Source organism: Solanum verrucosum, unplaced genomic scaffold (genome assembly GCF_900185275.1).
Source record: "Solanum verrucosum unplaced genomic scaffold, falcon-dt-bn FXZP01000080.1, whole genome shotgun sequence".
Classification (NCBI taxonomy): Eukaryota; Viridiplantae; Streptophyta; class Magnoliopsida; order Solanales; family Solanaceae; genus Solanum; species Solanum verrucosum.
Window position 1 is genome coordinate 1,495,244 of NW_026020097.1, and position 23,625 is coordinate 1,518,868.

A 23,625-nucleotide genomic window follows, 5' to 3' on the forward strand; every position below is an offset into this window, starting at 1 on the left:
TCAAGCTTATAAGCGACCTTACCAATCCGCCTCAAAAATCTAATATGTGCCCATATAACGGGGACTAAACTTTGCTTTCTTCCCAAATTTCATTACACCCTTCATGGATGAAATTTTCAAGTAGACCCAATTATTTACCTCAAACTCAAGTTCTCTTTTTCTAACATCGGTATAGGATTCTTGTTGACTTTGAGCCATTTTCAACCATTCTTTAATATGCCGAACTTTCTCCATAGCCTCATGTACCAATTTGGGACTTATCAGGGCTACTTCACCTACTTCAAACCAACCTATAAGAGACCTACACCTCCTACCATATAGAGCCTCAAATGGAGCCATGCCAATATTCGAGTGATAACTATTGAAGTATGCAAACTCAATCAAAGATAAATTATCATCCCAATTACCCTTGAAGTCAATTAAACATGCTCTCAACATATCTTCCAAAGTCTGAATTATATGCTTCACTTGCTCATCGATTTGTGGATGAAAGGTCGTACTAAGCTTAACACAAGTACCAAGACCATTTTAGAAAGATTTCCAAAACTGAGAAGTGAATTGGGCACCACGATCGGAGATAATGGATAAGGAAACTATATGAAACCTCACCATTTTCCTCAAATACAACTTAGCATAGTCCTCTACCGAATAAGAAATCTTGATGGGAATGAAATGAACTGATTTCTTCATTCAATCTACTATTACCCAAATCGAGTCATATTGCCGCCAGGTGCGAGGTAAGCCAACAATGAAGTCCATGTTCAAATCTTCCCACTTCCAAGTAGGAATGCTAATATCTTGGGATAAACCTCCCAGCTTTTGATGTTTAACTTTCACTTGTTGACAATTAGGACACTTAGCCACAAATTCTGCAATATCATTCTTCATCCCATTCCACTAATAGACCATAAGTAAGACACGACACATCTTGGTGGCTCCCTGGTGAATGGAATATCGAGAACTATGGGTTTCCAACAAGATCTACTCTCTCAAGTCATCTACATTAGGAACACACAAACGACATTGATATCGAAGCACAACATCTCCCCCTTGGGAGAAAGCCTCTACGGATTTTTTAAGCTCTGCTTCCTTCAATTCAATCAAATTCAGATCGAGGCCTTGCTTGGCTTTCAACTCTACCACAAAAGATTATTTCGACCCATTATGAACCATAATAACACCTTTGGTAGAGTCAACTAATCGAACACCCAATCGAGACAATCTATGAACATCTCAAACTAACTCTTTTTTATCATCCTCAACATGAGCAACACTACCAATCGATAACCAACTAAGAGCTTCTTCCACCATATTTGCTTTACCTGGGTGATAGAGAACACTAATGTCATAATCCTTTAATAATTCAAGCCACCTTCTTTAGCGAAGATTTAGATCTTTCTGCTTAAACACATATTGCAAACTCTTATGGTCGGTAAAGACAACTATATGAACACCATACAAGTAATGACTCAAAATCTTTAAGGTAAAAACAACCGCCGCTAGTTCGAGGTCATGGGTAGGATAATTCTTCTCATGAATCTTAAGTTGCCTTGAGGCATAGGCAATAAATTTCCCATTTTGCATAAGTACGCATCCTAACCAAATTCTTGAGGCATTACAATAAACAACAAAACCATCAATCCCTTCCGGTAGAGTCAACACCAGAGCGAAAGTAAGTCTATCCTTCAATTTTTGGAAACTCTTTTCACATGCTTCAAACCATATGAACTTAACCTTTTTTTCAGTAAATGTCGTCAGTGGAGAGGCAATCGAAGAAAACCCTTCAACAAACCTTCTATAGTAACCAACTAAACCCAAGAAACTCATAATATTCTAAGGGGATAGAGGTCTAGGCCAACTCTTAACCGCATCTGTCTTCTTAAGATCTACCTCAATACTCTTATCAGATACAACATGACCAAGAAAAGCCATGAACCTTAGCCAAAATTCACATTTACTAAACTTTGCAAAGAGTTGTTGGTTTTTGAGGACTTGCAACACAATCCTCAAATGATTGGTATGCTCGTCTTCACTCCTTGAATAGATCAATATATCATTAATGAACACAATCACAAATATGCCAAGGTATTTCCTAAACACCATATTCATCATATCTATAAATGCGGCTGGAGCATTAGTCAAACCAAACAACATTACCAAAAACTCATAATGACCAGTTCGAAAAGCTGTCTTTGGAATGTCATCTTCCTTTACCCTCAATTGGTGATAACCCAACCGAAGGTCAATCTTATAGAAGTAACTTGGTCCTTGAAGTTGATCAAACAAATCATTTATCCTTGGGAGAGGATATTTGTTCTTAATGGTAACCATTTTCAATTGCCGATAGTTAATACACATACGAAGTGAACCATCTTTCTTCCTAACAAACAAAACTGGAGCACCCTATGAAGAGATACTTGGTCGGATGAAACCTTTATCCAACAAATCTTTCAATTGCTCCTTCAATTCCTTAAGTTCTACCAAAGTCATTCGGTAAAGAGGAATAGAGATAGGTTGCATATCAGAGAGAAGGTCAATACCGAAGTCTATTTCCTTCTCGGGAGAACATCAGGTAAGTCATCAGGAAACACTTCTGGAAACTCATTAACAATAGGGACCGACTCAAGAGTAGGGGTTTCAGAATCCATATCCCTAACCCGAACAAGATGGTATATGCAACCCTTAGAAATCGTCTTTCTAGCTTTTAATTGATGAATTGTAGTTGCAAATATAATTCTAGTTTAGCATTCTAAGCTTGCTTGAGAGAGAGGTTTTAGGATTAAGACTATCAATTGATGATTGTAGTGATTGGGTTATTGTGGATTCAACTTGAGAAAGTGGGTCTGAATTCAATCCTACTAATCTAGCTCGAAAGAGTAGATTAATTGAAGTTTTGGGTTGTTCATATTTATTGGGCTTGTCGAGGTTCGAGAGAACTCGCTTGATTCATAATAGTTGATTGAGAAATAACTGTTATACTTAAAGCCTAGCATGCCCACTAAAATTCAATGACTTTTAGTAAATAATAATCATCCATACAACGAAATTGGTGTTTAATTGATCACATCCCAAGGATTCCTCCCTACTTAATCACTCTCCTTTGTTAGTAGCTGTTATTTGCTCACTCTAATCCCCCCAATTGACACTAGTTGTCAAACCCCTGCCATTTATTTTAGTTGTTTCGAAAATGTTTACTCCTACAACCGATCAAAGCACTATTTTCACTTCGTAATTGAATTCTTTACTGTATCACTCCTTGTGGGATTGATCCCAACTCTTACTTGGGTTTATACTTGATTGCGACCGCCTACACTTAGAATCGGATGAAGTGTAGTTGAGGTGTTATTATAAGCCAACGTCAGTTGGGTCTTTTTCAAATTATTTTATTTTGATACTATGTTGTTTTGCTCTTACCTAGAACCCATATATAAGTAATTTTAACCCCAAAATTCCCCAATTAAAGTCATTCTCTCAAATTTACAAAAGAAGATCAAGTTTCCTCCTCCCAAATATTTTTGAAAGCTTGAAGAAGAAGGGCCCAACCTAGGGTTCCAAGTCAAGTCTCCAATTCCTCCATTGAAGATAAGCAATTGGCATTGAGGTATGATAGTTTTCATCCATGGATTCCTTTCATTCATGGAGTTCCCAAATTCTCTTATTTTCAAAGTTAAAAATCCCAATTGAGTTAGGATTTTTCTTCTATGTTATAGGTTCTCTTGATTATTGATTGAATTATGATCTCTTATGCATGTTTGATGAAATTCTACGGTTTTATGATGATTTCCCATGAACCCATGTAATTCTCATGTTTTCCAAGTTATGAGCATATGATGTGGGTTTTGGATTATGAAAGAAGAAATTATGAAATTAAGCATGTTCTTATGGAATTTATGTAAATGTTTTAAAGATGCTTTGATAGTGAAGTATCAATGATGATGTTGTTGTTGTGTTGTTGAAAGGATTTCTCATATATACATGAACGCATGATTGTGAAAGGTTTCCTCACATAATAAGGGTTCTTAAGGTTGAAAGGTCTTCTCACCTAAAATGAAAGGAGTTAAACTAATGTTGAGGCAAGATGCGATTACTCATGCTCTCTATTGAATGACAAGAGGCGATTACCCGTGTCATATGATGTGAGGACAAGAGACGATTACCCATGTTCCTTTAAGAGCTAAGATGAATAGGATTAAGAACTATTCCGTGGAAGTTAAGTTTAGTACTGAGTGGACATGTGGCAATTACCCATGTCCCATGAACTATGTGCCAACATAGGATTGTCTAGATAGACATTAGCTAGTGGATCCACAATAGCTAGAAGTTCATGGTTCTTACCTTGGTAAGTAGGATAACTCTTTTCGGTGTGGGAGACACCGAATTCCATGTTGATAGCTCGCATGGTCTTAAATATTGGTTAAGGCTACTTCCAACAAGCAAACTATGATGAATTAAGGTTACTTCAAGAAGTATCGTAAGTATGTTTTAAGATGATGTTCGCTTGCATTGATCATGTTTTATGACTTATGTTTTTTAACTCACAAGATTGATGTTTTAGCTTGATCATTGCTTACTCATGAAAATGTCTCGTTTTAGCGTGTTTTAAATGTTTTATGCATAGCTATCATACTTGGTACATGTTTGTACTAACACATACTCTTGCCCACATTTCCCCAAATGTAGGGTCCGATAGTCAGGTTCCCAGTTTCGTGACTAGAGGTTGATTTGAGAGATTTCAAGCTTTGGGTGAGTCCTCGTGCTTCGAGGACGGACTTTCATTGTTTTCAGTTTTGGACATGATGTATGGGCTAGTGCCAATTTCATTCTTATGTACTAGATGGCTAATGAGACGATGTTTAGATTTTCGCTTTGCTTTATAAAACTTTGATATCTTGAAATTTGGTCTTTTAAATCTCGTTATTCTATTATCTTGTATTATGAAAGCTAAGTGGCTTGTATGGGGCCTCTCGGGGTCTTGTACATCATGTTACACCTAGGGGCTACCTTGGATCGTGACTATAAAGAAGGGTACAACTTAGTTGGTTACGTTGGATGTTTTAGTTCTGTCGTTGAGGTTGTGAGTTCAAATGCTTATGGGGTTATTTTGATACATTTTAGCCTTTTAGGTTCTTCATTTACCCTTTTCATAGGCTTATTTTTTGTTTTATTTTTTCTTTCACCTTTTTCACACTAAATAAAATTAATTAAGAACAATTTATGAAATTAAATCTGTAATAAGTTGTTTACTGATTGGTGATCTATATTTGAAAACATTTAGTACTATTATTTTTAATAAGGTTATTTTGAATACTTTTCAAAAAAAAAAAATGAAGAAAAAGTTATAAAAAAAATTTGAATGATTTTTTAAAAAGATATAATAGTATACTGAATTATATTTTATTAATATTTTGCTCTCTTTTTTATATGATATTACATTGTTTTATTTATTATTTCTCATTTGAAAGGTGACACCCCGACAAAAAATCATGTATACGTCATTGTGCTTTTGATCATGATAAATAAAACACACTTATCCTAAAATATTGTGTTTTATTCATAGAATGTCGAGAAATAATAAGGACAAAGAAAAAAATTAATAATAATTTATTATCTGACAAGTTATAATTTATTGTTAAATTACCATGTGATATAATATCAATAAGTACCCTATATTATTAATATTAATATCAAACTAAATCGGTTGTGTCAGATTCTCAAATCTATAAATCAAACCAAACTAATGAAACTCGGATTTTTCAACCTTGAGATTTTTTTGGATTTCTTGAATTTTCAATTTTTTTTTGATAAAGTGAAATAAGTCTAATAAGTATTAATTACATGTCTAAACATTAAAGAAAATCTATAATTAGATTATGTATTTTAATCGTCTAAACCAATGTAAAACTAAAGAACAAATATTCAAACAACATTATTATCATTCTTAGTGTTGAGCTGATTTTTTTTGTTAGCATTAGTATATATCTGATTTTGATTTGAGCTTTATTTAAGTTACTAATAACTAAAGACTATAACATTTATTGGATCATTCAAAAGTCAAATAAGTCAAACTTGAAATAATATGTTAAAAGATAAAAAATATAAAAAAGTATAAGAAATATTAATAAATTATATCAAAATAAATAATTTTATGTATAAAATAAATTTACAAATTATATATAATGCCAAGTTGATATGATTTCGATTTGACTTTTTAAGGTTAAAACCAAATCAAATATTCGGTTTTCTTGTCCTAATACCAAATCAAATCAAATCAACTCATTAGCCAGGTTATTTTCTTGATTTAACTGGATTTACGATTTGATGCGATTTTCAATTTAAATTTAGGAAAAATTATTGAAATACACGTCTTATGTTTCCCTTATTTCTAATATTCTCTTCTATTTCTAAAAACCTCTAAAATCCCTTATTTCTCTCCTAATTCTAAATTATTTTATAATGTATCCGAGCTAGTTTTTAATGTATTCGAGTTACATATTATGTATTCGGTTTATTTCATAACGTATCCGAGCTACATATTATGTATCCGATTTGTTTTACTTTTTCAGGGATTAATATAATTACAAACTAAATAGGGATAGATTGTAATTTCATATTAAAACTATGTGATTCCTAAAATTTATACAATTTATTCACACCTGTTCTAGACATTGGGATATGAAGTTGGGCCGATTTTTTAAGTATACAACTTAACAATTGTATTTACACCAACATAGCAATACTTTTTTTTTCAATTATATAGAAATAATTTTTTTTCAAAAGTAGAATTTAATTTATTTTTTTAAATTCCAAATCAGCCACGCTTATCCCGATTTCCATAAATTTCTCCAATAATTTTACCTTCCCTAAATTATTCAAATATGTTAAAAAAATAAATCGGAACAATAAAATAAATAATAAAAAGAAAAAGAAAAATTAGAAATTAAAGAATGACAGCCCACAATTTATTTTTTAATTCCTTAATTTTCTCCCCCTCTTTTATTTACCTTCCATAAATATCTCTAATATAGTTATTGCTTCTCTCTCATAATTCTAATCAAAATCAGACTCTATACCTTCACTATTCTGAAAGTGTGTTCAATGGATTTTTTTCAGCACGACGGGAGATGGAATGAAACTGGTATTCACCATAATAATTGCTTCTATTATGGTTGTTTTAAAGTATATTTATTGGTTTTATTGATTTTTTTATAAAAATATATATATTGTTATAGCTTTATTGATTGGTATTTTTTGGATGGAATTTGTAAAACATAAACTATATTGTTCTCAATTGCTTTGCACCATACTTAGGTACTCGTCTATAGTTAAATTATTGGTTAATTAGTGGTTTATATATTGGTGTAGTCCATATATTTTGAATGCATATGTTTTTTAGTTAGTGGCGTATATACACCAAAATATTATGGTGTATTTTTGTTGAATTTTTATGTTATTTATCGGGTTATTCTACTAGGCGCTATTATTTATTTTGTATCTACCAAAAACAAAACACCAACAAATATAAAATAAGATTTTATAAAGTTTTGTTATATGACAGTGGTTAGTTTGTTTATTGGTATTGTTTGGTTAGTTTGTAGTTCAAATGATGATATATATATATCAATTTTAAGTGTACACAAATTTTTAATCCTAATATACACCATAATAATTGTAAATACTAAAATTTATACCAATTCTGCATAGCATTTAAACCAGTAAATTAATTTTAGCATTCTTTATCATAAATTATACCACTATAATACACAAATATAAGTTGGATTGTTTTGAAGTATTTTATTGGTTTTATTGATTAAACGTTTTTATAAACATATATTGCTATAGCTTTATTGATTGGTGTTTTTTGGATGGGATCTTAAATATGGAGTGTAACAAGTATGTATTAGTTTTTAAATTATTATTTTTTTAGTTTGATTGCTAAAATATATAGTTCATTTTTTTTTATTGTTTTAAGTTTTTTGTTGTTGTTTTTCTTGCTTGATTTTTTGTGTAAATAGATATGTTAACTATGAAAAATATTGCTTGAATGACTGCTTCGTATATTGTTTGACACACAAATTTGAATTAATTTGATTATATAAAATGATTGAAAAATTTTGGGTTAAATTATGGTGTATATCTTGGTCTAGTTTATGTATTTCGTACTATAGTGCACTATACACCAAAATTTAATCATAATGTACAATATTGTTCAAGATAGCAATGTTAAACTATCATGTGCACTTTTTTTTTTAATTAAGTTGAAAATGGTAATTTCTTGGTTAGTTTGTGGTGTATATATTGATGTACATCATATATTATATATTAGATTGAACTGTACACCAAAACATCACCATATTATACACCAAAACGTTACCATACTGTACACCAAAGCGTCACCATATTATATATCATTTCTAATTAATTTGTAATTTAAAAAATTATAAATAAGTGGTTGTATTATGATGTTATACATTCTTGTAGGTTAGTATGTGTCTAACTATTTATCAAAATGTATCGCAGGAATGTATGTGGATTTCAAGATTGAAGGAGTGATATATGACACAAACACCAAAAAGACGTTTACCAAATAGATACAATACTTTGTAATTAATTTTTTTTTTTATGAATGGAATTTTTACTAATACTAGTGATTTTTTCATATATATATATATATATATATATATATATATATATATATATATATATATTGGTATAATTATTTATTAATTCGATGATAAATATTGATAGATAGTTGATAATATTATGGTGTAAGGCAACATATAGTTGAAATATATAACAAATATTAATGTTATAATCATGATTTTTTACTTCATGTGCAATTTAATTATTTGTTGGTGTAAGTTATTCATTGTGATTAAAAATAATTGTACACCAAACTTAATCTACAATGTACATTATTTAATATACTTTTTTAAAAAAAGTTAAAACTATTGAACGGTGCTATGGTTTATAATAGGAATAAAATTTGATTATATTTTGGTATAAGTTATTTATTATAATTACAAAAAAATGGTCAACGATATAATACAAATTCTATACCATTTAATATACTCACCCCCCACCCCACCCCACCCCTTTTTAACTAACATATATAAAATTGAAGAGAGAAGTAAAAAAAGATCTTCTCATAATAGTTGAAATGAAATTAAAGAGAGAGAAAATAAATTCAATAGTAATTGTATGAAATTAATGAGAAACGTGTTTAAGGATAGAAATCATATTAATTAGATGATACATTTTTACTCCCTAAAAATTAGTGTCAAAATCTAAAAAGATAATTAGAAAAAACGTAATTGAAGAGAGAGAGAGAAAATTAGCATCAAATTCTAAAAAGATAATTAAAAAAAAAACGTAATTGAAGAGAGAGAGAGAAAATTAGCTTCAAAATCTAAAACAGATAATTTAAGAAAAGCGTAATTGAAGAGAGAGAAAAACATTTTTTACCATAGTAATTGTATCAAGTAAAAAAGAGAAAAAAAAAATTTTAAGTAAAAGAAATGTATGCAATTATAATTGTGTTGATAATCTAAATGGTAAAAGTAATAAATAATGAGTTCCATAAAATAAGCCACTAAGGCACAAAAATAGGTATAAACACGTGTGAAGATATATATATTTAATAAGCTGTCATATGTATAATTAAAATGTTATTGTTATAAACAAAAAAAGTTTGAAACTGTTTAGCAGAGAGAATATTTGATAAATATTAAATCCTAATTATACTCCATATAAAAGGCACAAAATATTAATAGTATGAGAGAGAAAAATCTGTAAAACAAAATTAAATTAAATACAAAAATTAAATGTTTGTTATGTATGTAATTTAAAAACTTAGTTTGTAATTAAATATAAATATATTGATATTTTGTTAATAAAAATCTTAAGGAGTATATTTTTGTAATTTTCACTATGAAGTTAGTGATGAAAGTTCAAAATTGAAGAAGAACTTATCAGCGGCCCAAGTGAAAAAAGTAGTCTCAACAGCCCAAAACCCGACCCAACTCACACACCTTTGGAGCCCAATTCTCAAGATTCCAAGAAAGTGGAGAAAAAACTATATATTGCAGATACAAAACCCTAGTCCAAAAACCCTTGCAGTGGAGTCTCTGCTTCCCCATTTCTTCTTCTTCTTCTCTTTAGTTTGATCGTCTAATTCCAAGATGGTTCGGAGCTTAAAGAACCCTAAAAAAGCTAAACGGAAGAACAAGGTGCGATTTTTTCCTCTGAAAAATTGTGTTTTTATTGTTTTGCAATCAATTTTTCACATGAAAAGAAACTAATAAAGCAGGCAAAGAAAGGAGAAGGATCGTCGGATTCAGTACCATCATTGCCAGCGAAGGTATGGCAACCAGGAGTTGACAAATTAGAGGAAGGAGAGGAGCTTCAGTGTGACGCTTCTGCTTATAATTCTCTTCATGCCTTCCACATTGGCTGGCCTTGCTTGAGGTATTTTCCTCGTTGGGTTTTGAATTAGTTGAAATACAAAATACAAAATTGATCACGTGACTTCGTTAAAACATTTTTGAATTTCATGTATCTATGCAATTTGTATTGATTGTGGATGCTGCAGTTTTGATGTGTTGCGCGACTCACTCGGCTTAGTGCGGACTGAGTTTCCACATTCTGTATACTGTGTAGCAGGAACACAGGTAAGCCAAGAGCTGCAGGAATTTAGCTTCTTTTGTACCGAATTATTATTAGGGACCATTTGAGTTAGAGAAGATTTAAGCTTTATGAATCATGCTTCTACCATTCTTACAGGCAGAGAAAAGTTCTTGGAACTCCATTGGTATATTTAAGTTGTCTAATATATCTGGGAAAAGGCGGGACTTGGTGCCAGACAAGACAGGTGATGAAAACACTGACATGGACAGCGACAGCAGTGATAGTGATGAAGAAGAAGAAGCTGGATCGGGGACACCTGTATTACAGGTGCTTTATTTCTAACACTATGTATATACTTTGATATGGCAGCATATGCATAACATTTTCCTGCTAAGACTTCCTTTTTTTTGAAATTCTACAGTTACGCAAGGTGTTTCACGAAGGATGTGTTAATCGCATACGTGCTATGACACAAAACCCCCATATAGTTGCTTCTTGGGGTGATACTGGTCATGTTCAGGTCAGACTCTGCCTAATAATAATTCAATAATTGAATTTGTAAGTCACTGATAGTACAATTCTTTTATCTGTTTTAAGAGTATTTATGTTAGTTTTAAACTGTTAGTCATCGTTCCATGATAATCATGGTGCAGACCACATGAAACATTTATTCAAAATTAGAGAAAATGTGAGATGCAATCATAAAACTTCAAAATGGTATATTCCCATATTTGATTAAGTTCTTCTGAGTTATATAGTTTGTTTTCAATGATCTGGTAGATAGAACACCCTCCATTGACAAAGAAGAAACAAACTGAAAATATAATACCTCTCAAACATGAGATATGCTAATTCTTGTTGACTGTAATAGTTACCAAGACTATACTCTTAAGAAGTAAAATATGTTCCACTGCATGTCAAGCTTAATACATCCAATCACTAGTATGATTGCTTCTCTCTTAAATAAGGTTTATTGCACCGGCAGGTTTGGGATATTAGCTCTCATATAAATGCTTTGGCAGAATCAGAGAGTGATCTTAGCCACGGGGCTTCTGCGGTCTCTAATCAAGCACCCTTATTTAAGTTTGGTGGACATAAAGATGAAGGCTATGCTATAGACTGGAGTCCTTGTGTTCCCGGGAAGCTTGTTTCAGGTTTGGCATTGTAATCCTGTCTTCTTTGCACATAAATACATTCGGTGATTATATGCTATGGTCATAATTTTTTCTAACATTAAATGTTGTTACTTATCTCGGCAGGTGACTGCAGGAATTGTATCCATTTGTGGGAGCCAACATCTGGTGCAACATGGAATGTTAGTGCTAAATCTTACATTGGACACACTGCAAGTGTTGAGGATCTCCAGGTGTTCATATATGACCAACTAACTTCACCTTCAGCTATGGGAAACTTCTTAATTTGTGCATCTTTTTACTTTTGCTAAATTATGAAGTATTTTTCCAATTTCCTCTGATACAGTGGAGCCCTACAGAAGATACTGTATTTGCTTCTTGCTCAGTTGATAGAAATATTATAATATGGGACACCCGTATGGACAACCCTCTTGCAGCAGCTATAACGGCACATAAGGCAGATGTCAATGTGATATCATGGAACAAGTATTGGACTTTCCTGTTGTGTTACTTTCCGCATCTATAGTAATGGCTATATTCTCATGTTGTTGATTTTCCATCAGGTTGGCGAGCTGTATGCTTGCATCTGGAAGTGATGATGGGACATTTTCTATTCAAGATCTTAGAATGGTCAAGGTATTCTACTAATGGTGTCTAAATTCTTGGCACCAACATTAGTTAAATTCATGATTTTCTAGTACTCTCTTGATTTAAATTTAACTGCTTGGGAAGGGTTAGGAAGTGTGGATGAGGCCAGTAGGAGTTCATCTCGACCTACTTCCAGCCTAGTAGCTGAGGTTTCGTCATGGAAGAAAGTATAGATTAAGGAGAAAAGAGAGTGAACCAGTTTATAAGGTGGTCTCATGTTAATTTGCCAAATACAAATGAAAGAGTGACTGCTTATTCTCTTGTTCACTTTGACAGGATGGAGACTCCGTAGTGGCCCACTTTGATTATCACAAACATCCCATCACTTCTATTGAATGGAGTCCGCATGAAGCCTCAACACTGGCTGTTTCCTCGTCAGATAATCAGCTAACGTAAGAACCTTTTGAGAAACTCTAATGGGAATGTGGAACAGATTTATGTCTCTTTCCACGTCTCTTCCTGTAATAAGTTTGGATGTGTCTATCTGTGAGTATCGCCTGTTGTGTTTTAACTTTGAAACCTTTTCAATTTATTAGAATCTGGGACCTTTCTTTGGAGAGAGATGAAGAAGAGGAGGCAGAGTTCAAAACTAAAATGAAAGAGCAAGTCAATGCTCCAACAGATTTACCCCCACAACTTCTCTTTGTTCATCAGGTTTAAATTCTATTTGTGTCTGTTGAGTCGCAATATTTATCTGCTGTAAGGATATTCTTATGACATTGCTCTTGCATTGCTAACAGGGTCAGAAAGATTTGAAAGAACTTCACTGGCATTCTCAGATCCCAGGAATGGTTGTATCCACAGCGGCAGATGGATTTAACATACTGATGCCATCGAACATCGAAAATGCAATTCCTGCAAATGTTGCATGATAACAGTTTATTAAGTTATAGTTTGCATTTTTGAAGTACCTTTCCTCTGTGATGGAATTTGTACTTTTACTTTTGTGATATATTGTGACAGTTGCATCAATTTTGTCCCAGTTTCTATTTATGGATCCTTGAGCTATAGCAAGACATAAAAATGAACACACTGCATTGTTTAAAATGTCAATGTTTATTTTTAAGCAAATTATATTGTACTTCTAAAGAAATGAATCCAATTAAATTTAAGAGATATACTTCTCTCATTTAAAAAATAATGACCTCCTTTCCTTTTTAATTTGTTTAAAAAAGAATGACCTCTTTCTTTTGTTGGTAACATTTTTCTTTCAGTTTTTCATGTGGTATGTTTAAGCCCACAAGATTGAAGGGTAATTTTATACATTTGACGTAACTTTAATTTAAGACTAAAATTCTAAAGTTTTTTTTTTTTTCTTCAACTCCGTGCCAAATAAAACTAGGCCATTCTTTTTTAAATGGAGGGAGTACCAAATTATATACTCCCTCTGTCTCAATTTATACGACTTACTTTCTTTTTTAGAATTCCAAAAAGAATTGACACATTTATAAATTGAGTAATAATTTAATTTTAAAATGCTCACTTCACTCTTAATAAAATGATTTATAGGCATACAAATTTCTATCCGAGTCAAACTACCTCACATAAAATGAGATGGAGGTAGTAGTATTTAAAAAGAAGCGAATCCATGAATCCCAGATAAATAGAAGAGATGTGAACTTATAATTCCAACAAGTTCAGTTTGGAGTTGGGACGTAACTAATGGTTGAGTGTAACAAGGTCCAAAGTCTGATTCAATTATGAGAAAACTAACTTCAACCAATTTGATTTGGAGTTGAGATATAGCATATTGTAGAGTGGATGACATGATGCAGGATCTGATTCATTTATGTGAAACCAGATGAGCGTTTATCATTGCAAAATCATGGTTTAGGATACCTAGAAGACAAGCTCACCCTACACTTTTTGGATCAACAAAAATGTTGTGTTGCCACACAGCATACACTCACTCTGGTATAGTACAATAAGCAACGTCCAGATTGTCTAAATCAATCTGGGGAGCAGCTACAGCGTCATTACCATGGGGAGCCACCACTGAACTTTGTTGTCAAAATAAATAAACAGTAAAATTGTGTTACATCCATTTTGCCAATCAGGCAGAAGCACTCCCTGCTAACATCATACTTGTGTCACGGCATCATGCAACTGGAGAGAGCTGAACATAACCATGGGGAGCCAGCTACAGCGTCATTACCCAGATCAGTTATCTCCCAGTCCATTAAGAACATAGTTGTTCAGATACTGTGGTACAGCCTCATTCTTATGAGTTAACTGCTTTGCCTGTCAATCTGGGGAAAGGGTCTTGCTTGCTTAAAACTACAACTTTGCTTTTGTGAGCAAAGTAACCTTTGACAAAGTTCTTATATATCAAAATGGACATGATACACTCCACCTGCAATAAAGCATAGAAAGCTCCAGTTATGTATGAGAAAGTAAAGGAATAAGCCTTTGTTTTTTCTCCTGTTCTTTTTTTGGGTGTAATGGAAGAAGCCAGTTGAAAGAGGAATATGAAATCTTGAACCAACCAGCCTAAAAGAGCCAAAAAGTTTACCTCATCAACATCCATATCAATTTCAAGCCATTTTAGAGCTCTAACAATTAAGTCTAACTTGATTTGGTGAGCTTTATTCTGATCTTTCTGCTTCTGGATAATATAGCTGTGTAACCAATAATACAGTGATTTTAATACTCAAAAGACAATGAGAAAGAAACAATAAAAAAGAAAGGCTGAATACATTGACGACCCCTCAAACTCGCCAATTTTTTTCATTTAGACACTTGAACTAAGGGGGTTGTATGTACCTATTGAACACTTGAACTCGAGCTAAGATGTGCCTATTAGATCCTTAAATGACAATCTCCCTCAAAGATGAGACAAATCAATGAATGATAGGTGGAAAATACTTTAAAAAGTATCTGATCAGTAGACTTTCCCCTCCTCCCCCTCTGGTCATCTTCTTCATTTCACCACCACCATCTCCAACAACAAATAGGCAATTTCATGAACACGCCCATTACTGTGACTTGAGTTCTCAAAATCAGTTCTGAAGTCAAACTTGAGTTCTTAGAAAATAAGTCATCAAAAGTTCTCAAGATTAGTTCCCAATGTTTTTACCTTAGTAATGAACTGTTCATTGTTAAATTTGTTTGGTACTTTTGCTCTCAAAACTGCATCCACCTTTTAGCAAGCTGTGTTAATAGTTATCCAAGTAGCAGTAGTTGACGGAATACGCCTATCTACAGAAAACATTTTCAGCTTCATCCTCTGTTTCCTCTCTCTACCCCAAAAATTACTTCGATCTAGCCAAAAAAAATTAAAAAACAAGTTCTTAATTCACTCACAGACCCTGCAGTAACCTCACTTCTCACAATCTTCACTATAAACCCAAATCGAATTTCTATTCTCAAATACCACAGTACCTCCATCAAAACTGACCCACAACCTGAAGAAGATCTGGCTGAGTCCCACAGATCGGAAAAGATTGTCGGATTTTCTAAAAGGCTGGAAATAGGATTTAGTCTCCACACAACAATGTTTATTTTCTGATCCAGTTAATTCAGATATTTGTGTGGTTTTAGCAAGACTATTAGACGGATTTGGAATCGGGTCTTGCAGTAATTCCTGTTTGAGGTAGTCTGTACGGTGGAGGAGGAGAAGGCAGTTGTTATGGTAGCAGCAGACTGGTGTTGTAGGAGATAAGACGCAAAAGAAGAAAAATGATAAGAGGGCCTCTCACACTCTCAATGGAGAGTGTAATTGTGTATCACACACATTGTGGCATGTTAGCAGCGTGCATAATAGGTACATCTTATACTAATGTCTAGTGGTCAATAGGTCGTACCTCACGATAAGGTGTCTAAATGAAAATATTTGGCAAGTTGAGGGGGCTGTGTATGTTTTCAGCCAAAAACAGAAGTATGACTTACATCTTCTTTAGTAACCTCTGGTAAACTTGGAGCTCTAGCTTCTCCAGGACAAGATAAACGCCAGACCTTAAAAACCTGGTAATAGAAGTTTTATTAGGATATGCAAACATAATGCAGCTCACATATAAAGGAAATATATACATACTGGTCTTCATGTTCCTGCAGAGCACATCGAAGAAGTCGTAGATCCCCCCTTCTAAGAGCAAGCACAATGTTGTTGTACTGTAAAAATAAATTCAAAGAGGAAAGGGAGAGTAAGATGCACAGCATGAAACTATTGTTTTCTACATCTACTCATCATAAAGTAAACAATCACACATTCGATTCATAGGGTATGCACCTCCTTGTACTAAAACACCAGAAGCCTATATGGTATTTCCCATGATAGCAACCAAATTATCAAACAGGACAACTGTTTCCTCTTCATCTTTTTTGAATAGGAAACTTAGAGTTTATAGTTTGAATACATTGATCTTCTACATTGGACAAACTTTTCAGAATTTACCCTCTTCAGATAAATCGCTGGCATTAGAACACAGTTCTCAAAAAAATCCATAAATGGAAGAAAGAAAGAAAGAGTTTGAGGGCACAATGAACTTCACATATGGGACCAAATATCCTTTTAATTTTTCAAAAATAAGTTGAATAGCGCAAAACAATAACTTGTTTTAATAGAAGAAAGAGGACCCAGGTGCTTCTCATAGAGCAGTGTTGAGGTCTTTCTAAACCAGAAATACAGTTGATGCAAGTTAATAGTAGAATGCCAACGATTTCTTTAACTTTCCAGGGATGACCTCCAAGAAAGAGAGTATGGCATGGGGTACGATTATTTCATGTCAGAGAACCAGGAACAAACGAAGCAAGAGAAAATACTACTGAAGGTAGACAAGTATGTCAATAAAGAATAGACAAAAAAGGAAAAAAATAAAGAAATGAAAAAGGGGGAAAAGCAATTAACATCATCAAGAATATTGGAAAAGAAAAAGACGGAAAAATAATTTGCATTCAAAGATGTGGCCTAGCATTCAATGAAGTGGGTGAAAACCTTGGTGATCAAGGTTCAAACTAAGCAAAGACAAAATAACACTAGGTGTTTCTTTCTATCTTCTGCCTAAGCCTTGGCAGAGGTACCCGGTACTTGTTCTGGGAGGTAGCTAGTAACCGGTGGAATAATCGATGTGTGAGCAAGCTCGCAGAACACCGCCATTATTTTTTTTTAAAAGGACGGACAGAAAAGTTAAAAACAATGTTTTACAGGCCAAATAGTTGGTATGCGACGCTGCGGACACTTACTTCCTAGAAACCTCCGGCTAGGAGTACCAATTTTGTTGATGCATTGGAGGCTGAACTTTAGTTAAAAGGAGAACTTTAGTTTAAAGGAGAACTTTACTTAATAGATGAAAGTGAAACTGATTCCGACTCTTGAAATTTGAGACAGTAGAAGCTACAATATATAGAATATTGTCAAATGTCATAAAATCATTTTAAAGAGAATTTCCACACAAAAAGGTTAAATCAGGGAAGCATCGCTGTTAGATTCCATTGGAAATGGATTCAAATTCTTGGTAGGCTTATTTCCAAAGAATGAAATTTCAAATGTAAGTCACTAAAACTTATATAATTGTATACAGTTTCAAAAAAAAAAACACTTATATAATTGTATACCAATATATCTTGTCAATTGATCCTGAACAGCACTCAATGCATATCTCAGGCCAGTTCACTTTATAGTAATTTTGTTTTATGACGATGGCGGTCGGGCCAACTTGCGAGCCAGTTCATTTTATAGTAATGCCGCTACAGAAAGCTAAAAGAGTAACTAGACATGACTAGATAGGTCTTGACTGCTAACTAAAAGACTACAAAATCCTAGTAGTCAACTAAGGGCAACTCCAATCCTAAACTCTATTTTACTCTCTAAATATAGAGTTCTCTAATTTTGCAGACAATCAACTCCAATCCAATTCTCTTTTACTCTCTAAAAAATAATTTTTTTCTCTTTCCTCAATATTATATTATTATTTCTATTTCATTCTTATTTCTTATTTCATAATATAAATTATTTCTTCTTTTTTTTTTCAAATAATCATTTTATATAATTTTCATGTGATATAATATTTTATTTTTTCAAATTTTTATTTAATATAAAATTATATTTTATTCTAAATTCTTAAATAACATAAATTGCAAGCAAATATTATATAATATACAAATTAATGGACAATTCAAATAAAAGTGAAATCATTAATGAAATACAATTACATAAACATTACATAAATACTCAACTTTTAAGATTATTACATTGCTCCCATAAATGCTCTATGAATGGATTACGAAGTTAAAAATGAGCATTTTTGTCGTTAATTTGTTATGTCTAGCTAAAAATTGTTCAAACCGGAGAATTTTAAATTATATTAGTGACGAAAATAATAAAAATTTAAATATTTTTAATTCGGGATGAAATTAGTATATATTGAATAATATATTTTTTTAAATATTATATTACATTTAAAAATAATTATTTAATTAATGGCATTACATTTTTTTTTGATAACCGAGAAATCCGTCTGTGACCCACCCTTTGGACCAATCACAGCCTTCTAAACTCGGTGGATAATGGGCCCGCCCCTCTACCCTTCTCCACTTAAATACCGGGCTTCTCCAGTGTTGTAAAAAGCGCGCTTAAAGCGCAAGGCGAGGCGAGGCGAGGCTCCTGCGCTTTTAGATCCTGAAGCGAGGCGACATTGAAAAGGCGCTCGCTTCTACTGTAGAAGCGAGAAGCGCAAGAAAAGCGAAAGCGCGATAAAGCGCGCTTTTTTATGAAAAAGTGCCAATTAGGGTTTTTTTTTAAAAAAAATGTAAGGTTTTTTTTTTTTTTTTTAATTTCTGAAAGATACTTGCGCAACTAAGAAGCTGCGACTTTTTCTCTGCTTCTTTGTGACTGCTGTAGCCTGTAAGTTCTCTTCTTCTTCTCTTCTTCTCTGCGAAGCTGCTGCGATCTGCTACTGTTTTTTTTTTTTTTGGTTGCTGCTGGGTGTTTTTCTATATTTTTATTGCTGCATTTTTTTTTTCCAATTCTGTTTGCTGCTCTGTTTTCAATCTCTATTACGGACCTGTTTTTTTTTTCAATTAATATTACTACTCTTTTTTTTTCCAATTCTTTTGCTGCTCTTGTTGAAGAATAGGAGTTTGATTCTTTGTGATTTAATTATGTTTTTGATTTTTTGCTTTATATGTTATGACTTATGAGTATTATTGACTTCTTTTTACTTTTAATCTAAGAATATATTACCTCTATTCAGTTGTTTAATATTTTTTTATTTTTATACTAAATATCGCTTTATTCAAAAAAAGCACGCGCTTCGCTTCTCGCTTCTCGCTTTTTTGAAGCGAGCCCTTGTCGCTTTTTTCCGCTTCTCGCTTCCCAAAACACTGGGCTTCGCTTTGCATGGTGTGGGGCTTGAACCTGCGACCTAAGCCACAAATCCTCCACCTTTTGCCACTCGAGCTAGGCCTTGGGGGCTAATGGCATTACATTTAAAATAGGGAAAATTGTATATAATAGCAAACTATTAATTCAAATTAAATGCTATAAATATAGTTTGATTTAATTGTACCCCATAACAAACTGTTGCTATTTCGCCTCTCTCCTGGTGAATCTCGCTCGCCACTATCGTTCTCTCCCTCGCCTCTCGCTTTTTATACAAACGCAAATGTATAAAATGCGTTTGTATTTGTATAAAGCGAGAGAAAATTGTATATATACATATATTTTCATTCCTCTCTCTCCCCTCTCCCAGATCTCGTTCGCTCACTCGCCTCTCTCACTTTATACAAAAATGCAAATGTATAAAATGCGTTTGCGTTTGTATAAAGTGAGAGAAAATTGTATATATACATATTTTCGTTCCTCTCTCTCCCCACTCCCAGATCTCGCTCGCTCACTCGCCTCTCTCACTTTATACAAACACAAATGTATACAATGTGTTTGTGTTTGTATAAAGCGAGAGAAAATTGTATACACAAATACAAATGCATATATTTTTGTCCTATACACTTATGATTATACAAATACGATCTTCCCCTGCCCAGTTTTCTTTTGTCTTTCTCTCTTTCTAGCTTTATATAAACACAGATTATACAATTGATCTTTTGTATATGTATACCAAAGCAGATTATAGAACTGCTTTCTTTTGTATATGTATAGCGAAATTATACAACTGCTTTCTTTTGTATATGTATAGCGAAATATACATATTTATGTTTGCTATGGAGCGCAATTATGCAAACTATAGCTATAGCATACAAATATGATTTTTGTGTTTGCTATATGTGAAAGTTACTCTTTAAAATAACATGTTCATTACAAAATAATAGAAATAATAACAAAAATAATAATAAAATAATGAAAAAGTAAAATAGAGAGCGTAAATAGTAGTTCTTCAAATTTAGAGAACTACTATTCACCTCTCTATAAATGGAGAATAGAGATTAAAATAGAGAGGGGTTGGAGTGCCCATTCTCTATTTTACTCTCCAAATATAAAGAATGGAGAGTAAAATAGAGGTGGGTTGGAGATGGTCTAAATCCAAGCTGTTAAACAGTAGCAGCTTTTCGGTGTTAAAGTAAATGGCACCTCTTACTTATCCATACAAAAGGTGCTTGTTTAAGCACCAAAGGATATTAAAACAATAAAATGAAGAATATGGTTGTTCTGAGGAGTTGAGAGCATAGGGAAATTAAGGAAGCAAGATAAAAGAAATGAGGAGATGATGGAGAAATGAAGATCATTAACCCCTGTGGACCTTTAGAAATGGAATATTTTATTTTATTTTATTTTCGATGACAAGGGAAACCCACTGCCGCTACCCTTTGGGTGCGCACAGGGTAAAACCCATGCTCCTATGCAATAGCTCGCAATGGAATATGCAACTGTGGTAAGCTACATCAGCAACTTTAATGGATTTTTTTTTATCAGTAAACTCAGAAACTTGAATGAGTTAACTTCAAATGTTAAGAGACTGAAAGTTAAAAGAAGAAAACAGAGTTTTATGTCTAGCACTTATAATTAATAGACAGAAAACCCTTTCACGAAATCCTTGGGATGTATGGAACTTCAATATTTCTAGGTTCCATTTCAACAGCATAAGAATCTCAGTGATGTTCGACCGAAAGCAGAAATCAGCAGCCATACCTCTTTTAGACTAGCTATTGTGAAGTAAATGCATGCTATTAGACTATTCTAAAAAATGTCAACATTTCAAGCTGAATGAATTAAATATGAATCAGAAGACATGCAACACCTCAGTCAAATTGTACTTCTCCAAGAGCGAAGTTTTAGGTAAGATTCCGATTGAGAGCTTCACAGGTATCAGATATTTTAGTATCATCCTGAAAAGAAAAGGATAAAACCGATGAGATGAAATCAATGCAGTCAGTAATAGTGTCTGGTTTCCTCTTTGAAAAAGAAAACCAACACCTTAAATGTAAAAATCAAACATTTATTGCAGAAAATCAGTATCATTGTAGGATATTCATCCAACAATCTTTTTACCATTATTTATTTTCATGAGTGAAACAACATAATCCCGAAATATAACAGGAACCTATACAAACCTTATATTTCTTTCTTTCTGAGGATTGCAATGGCTTAGAGCATATGATAGCTTATGATCAGCAGCAGAGAAATTTTCATTGTACACCTCCAACCGTCCAGTATAATACATGTAAGTAACCTTATCCCTAAGAGGAAACTCCTCGAAATCGAAAATGCGGGCAGTTTCAATGCTTCTTGTAACACTTTTACACAAGTGAACTGTTCCAAGCTTGAAATAAATTTTGAAAAGCTGGCAAGTCACATACAAAGCTCCAACACGTTTTGATCCTTTTCCAGCAAGGACTCCAAACACTTTCATGAGAAATGAGCCAGCCCCTTTCAACTTTTCAGGTGTTTTTCCATTAGAAGCCAATTCTCTATCTGCCTACACATTCAAAAACATACATGAGTCAACTCAACAAACCTTTTGATATTCCAAATATAACAAGAGTAACTATTACCCTTTCCGCTAGAATTCTAGTTTCATAGGCAATGACATAAAGGGCTTCCAAAGCCCAAGCTGATTCCCAGTTGCGAAACTCTTGAGTAAATGCACTGCAATCTCCATAAAATCAATATTTCCCCACGGAAGTCGGAAGAGGGATAGGGGTAAAGGAGAGAGTAAGCTTAAACTCACTTGGCAGCTTTTTCAAAAGCCTGGTAAGATTCAACCAGGTTTTTGAGTCGATAACTTTGTAAGGCACGAAATAGAGGGAGTAGTATATCTGCATACTGAGAGTATCTATCAGCTTGTCTCATCACTCTGCTAGCATCCTGTTTTAGACACATGATCAGACTGCATTACGGGGGCTTTTCTATGTACAAAAACATTCATTCATATATCAGACTGCATCTATCCCACTATGTCACTGTAGCCAGTTGTCCCCTCACCAAAAAAGAGGTATAAGAAACCCAAATGCAAAATTTAGCCTACTAGAAAGCATGAGTACCAAAGCAATGAGTGCAATTTCATCCAGAAAAAGGAATCATCAATCTGATTCAAGCCCTAAGTTGTAAAAGAAAGTTTAGTTCATATACTTTAGTACACCCACAATTTCTACACCAAATCACACAATCGAAACGGATTTGAATGCGCAGTTACCTGGAAAGTGATGAGGGCATCGGATAGAGAAAGGAGAAAAGATGAATTTGAAGAGATAGAGAAAATAAGGCATAGAGACTTGGCGTCTTGAGATGAAACAGCATCGGAGAAGCGATTTAGGAAGTCAGTGATTCGTCTGTGAGCTTCTCCCATGCTTATATAGGCTGAAGCCATTCTTTCTTCTTCAATCCAATTGAAGCTTTTGGTTTTGAGCAGAAACCCAAAGGGGTTTATGTCCGTCTCCGCGACTCACAACAACAATGACAACGCCCTCTTTCTATTCTCCATCCTTCCCATCTATTCTCCAAAAAACTCAACTCAATTTTTCCTATTATTATTAATTTTTTATTTCATAACATAAAAATAAATTAGAAATAAAAGTAGTATATTTGTCAGTAATATATTTTTAAATGTTTTTTTATTATAAAAGAAAGCTCGTTATAAAGAAAAAGAAGACAGGAAGTATAGATGGAAGAGACAATTTTTCTTATTCAAGTGTGTCTTCCAAATGATGGGTGATATCTCTATTTATGGTGTTGAGATATCACTCCCAAAGTCATCTAACTAGTAGATACATGGTTATCCTAAGTGTTTTTATCACCTTGGAAGCACCTATACATGAATCCAATTAATTG

General features: G+C 33.2%; 2 protein-coding genes across 2 annotated transcripts; one reads left to right on the plus strand and one right to left on the minus strand.

Annotated features, from left to right (window-relative positions):
* Positions 1–10,084: 10,084 nt before the first annotated feature.
* On the plus strand, positions 10,085–13,343 carry LOC125824857 (protein HEAT STRESS TOLERANT DWD 1). The gene is made up of 12 exons (XM_049504206.1): positions 10,085–10,226; positions 10,307–10,464; positions 10,589–10,667; positions 10,780–10,950; positions 11,045–11,143; positions 11,609–11,777; positions 11,883–11,989; positions 12,103–12,242; positions 12,320–12,392; positions 12,681–12,796; positions 12,941–13,058; positions 13,145–13,343. Exons 1-12 carry the CDS (start codon positions 10,179–10,181, stop codon positions 13,274–13,276), a joined length of 1,410 nt encoding a protein of 469 aa, XP_049360163.1. The 5' UTR covers positions 10,085–10,178; the 3' UTR covers positions 13,277–13,343.
* Positions 13,344–14,190: 847 nt separating this feature from the next.
* On the minus strand, positions 14,191–23,269 carry LOC125824842 (enhanced ethylene response protein 5). The gene is made up of 9 exons (XM_049504196.1): positions 22,991–23,269; positions 22,526–22,662; positions 22,350–22,443; positions 21,909–22,273; positions 21,596–21,683; positions 16,438–16,514; positions 16,293–16,367; positions 14,917–15,022; positions 14,191–14,757 (listed from the first exon to the last, which is right to left on the minus strand). Exons 1-9 carry the CDS (start codon positions 23,162–23,164, stop codon positions 14,626–14,628), a joined length of 1,248 nt encoding a protein of 415 aa, XP_049360153.1. The 5' UTR covers positions 23,165–23,269; the 3' UTR covers positions 14,191–14,625.
* Positions 23,270–23,625: the final 356 nt, after the last annotated feature.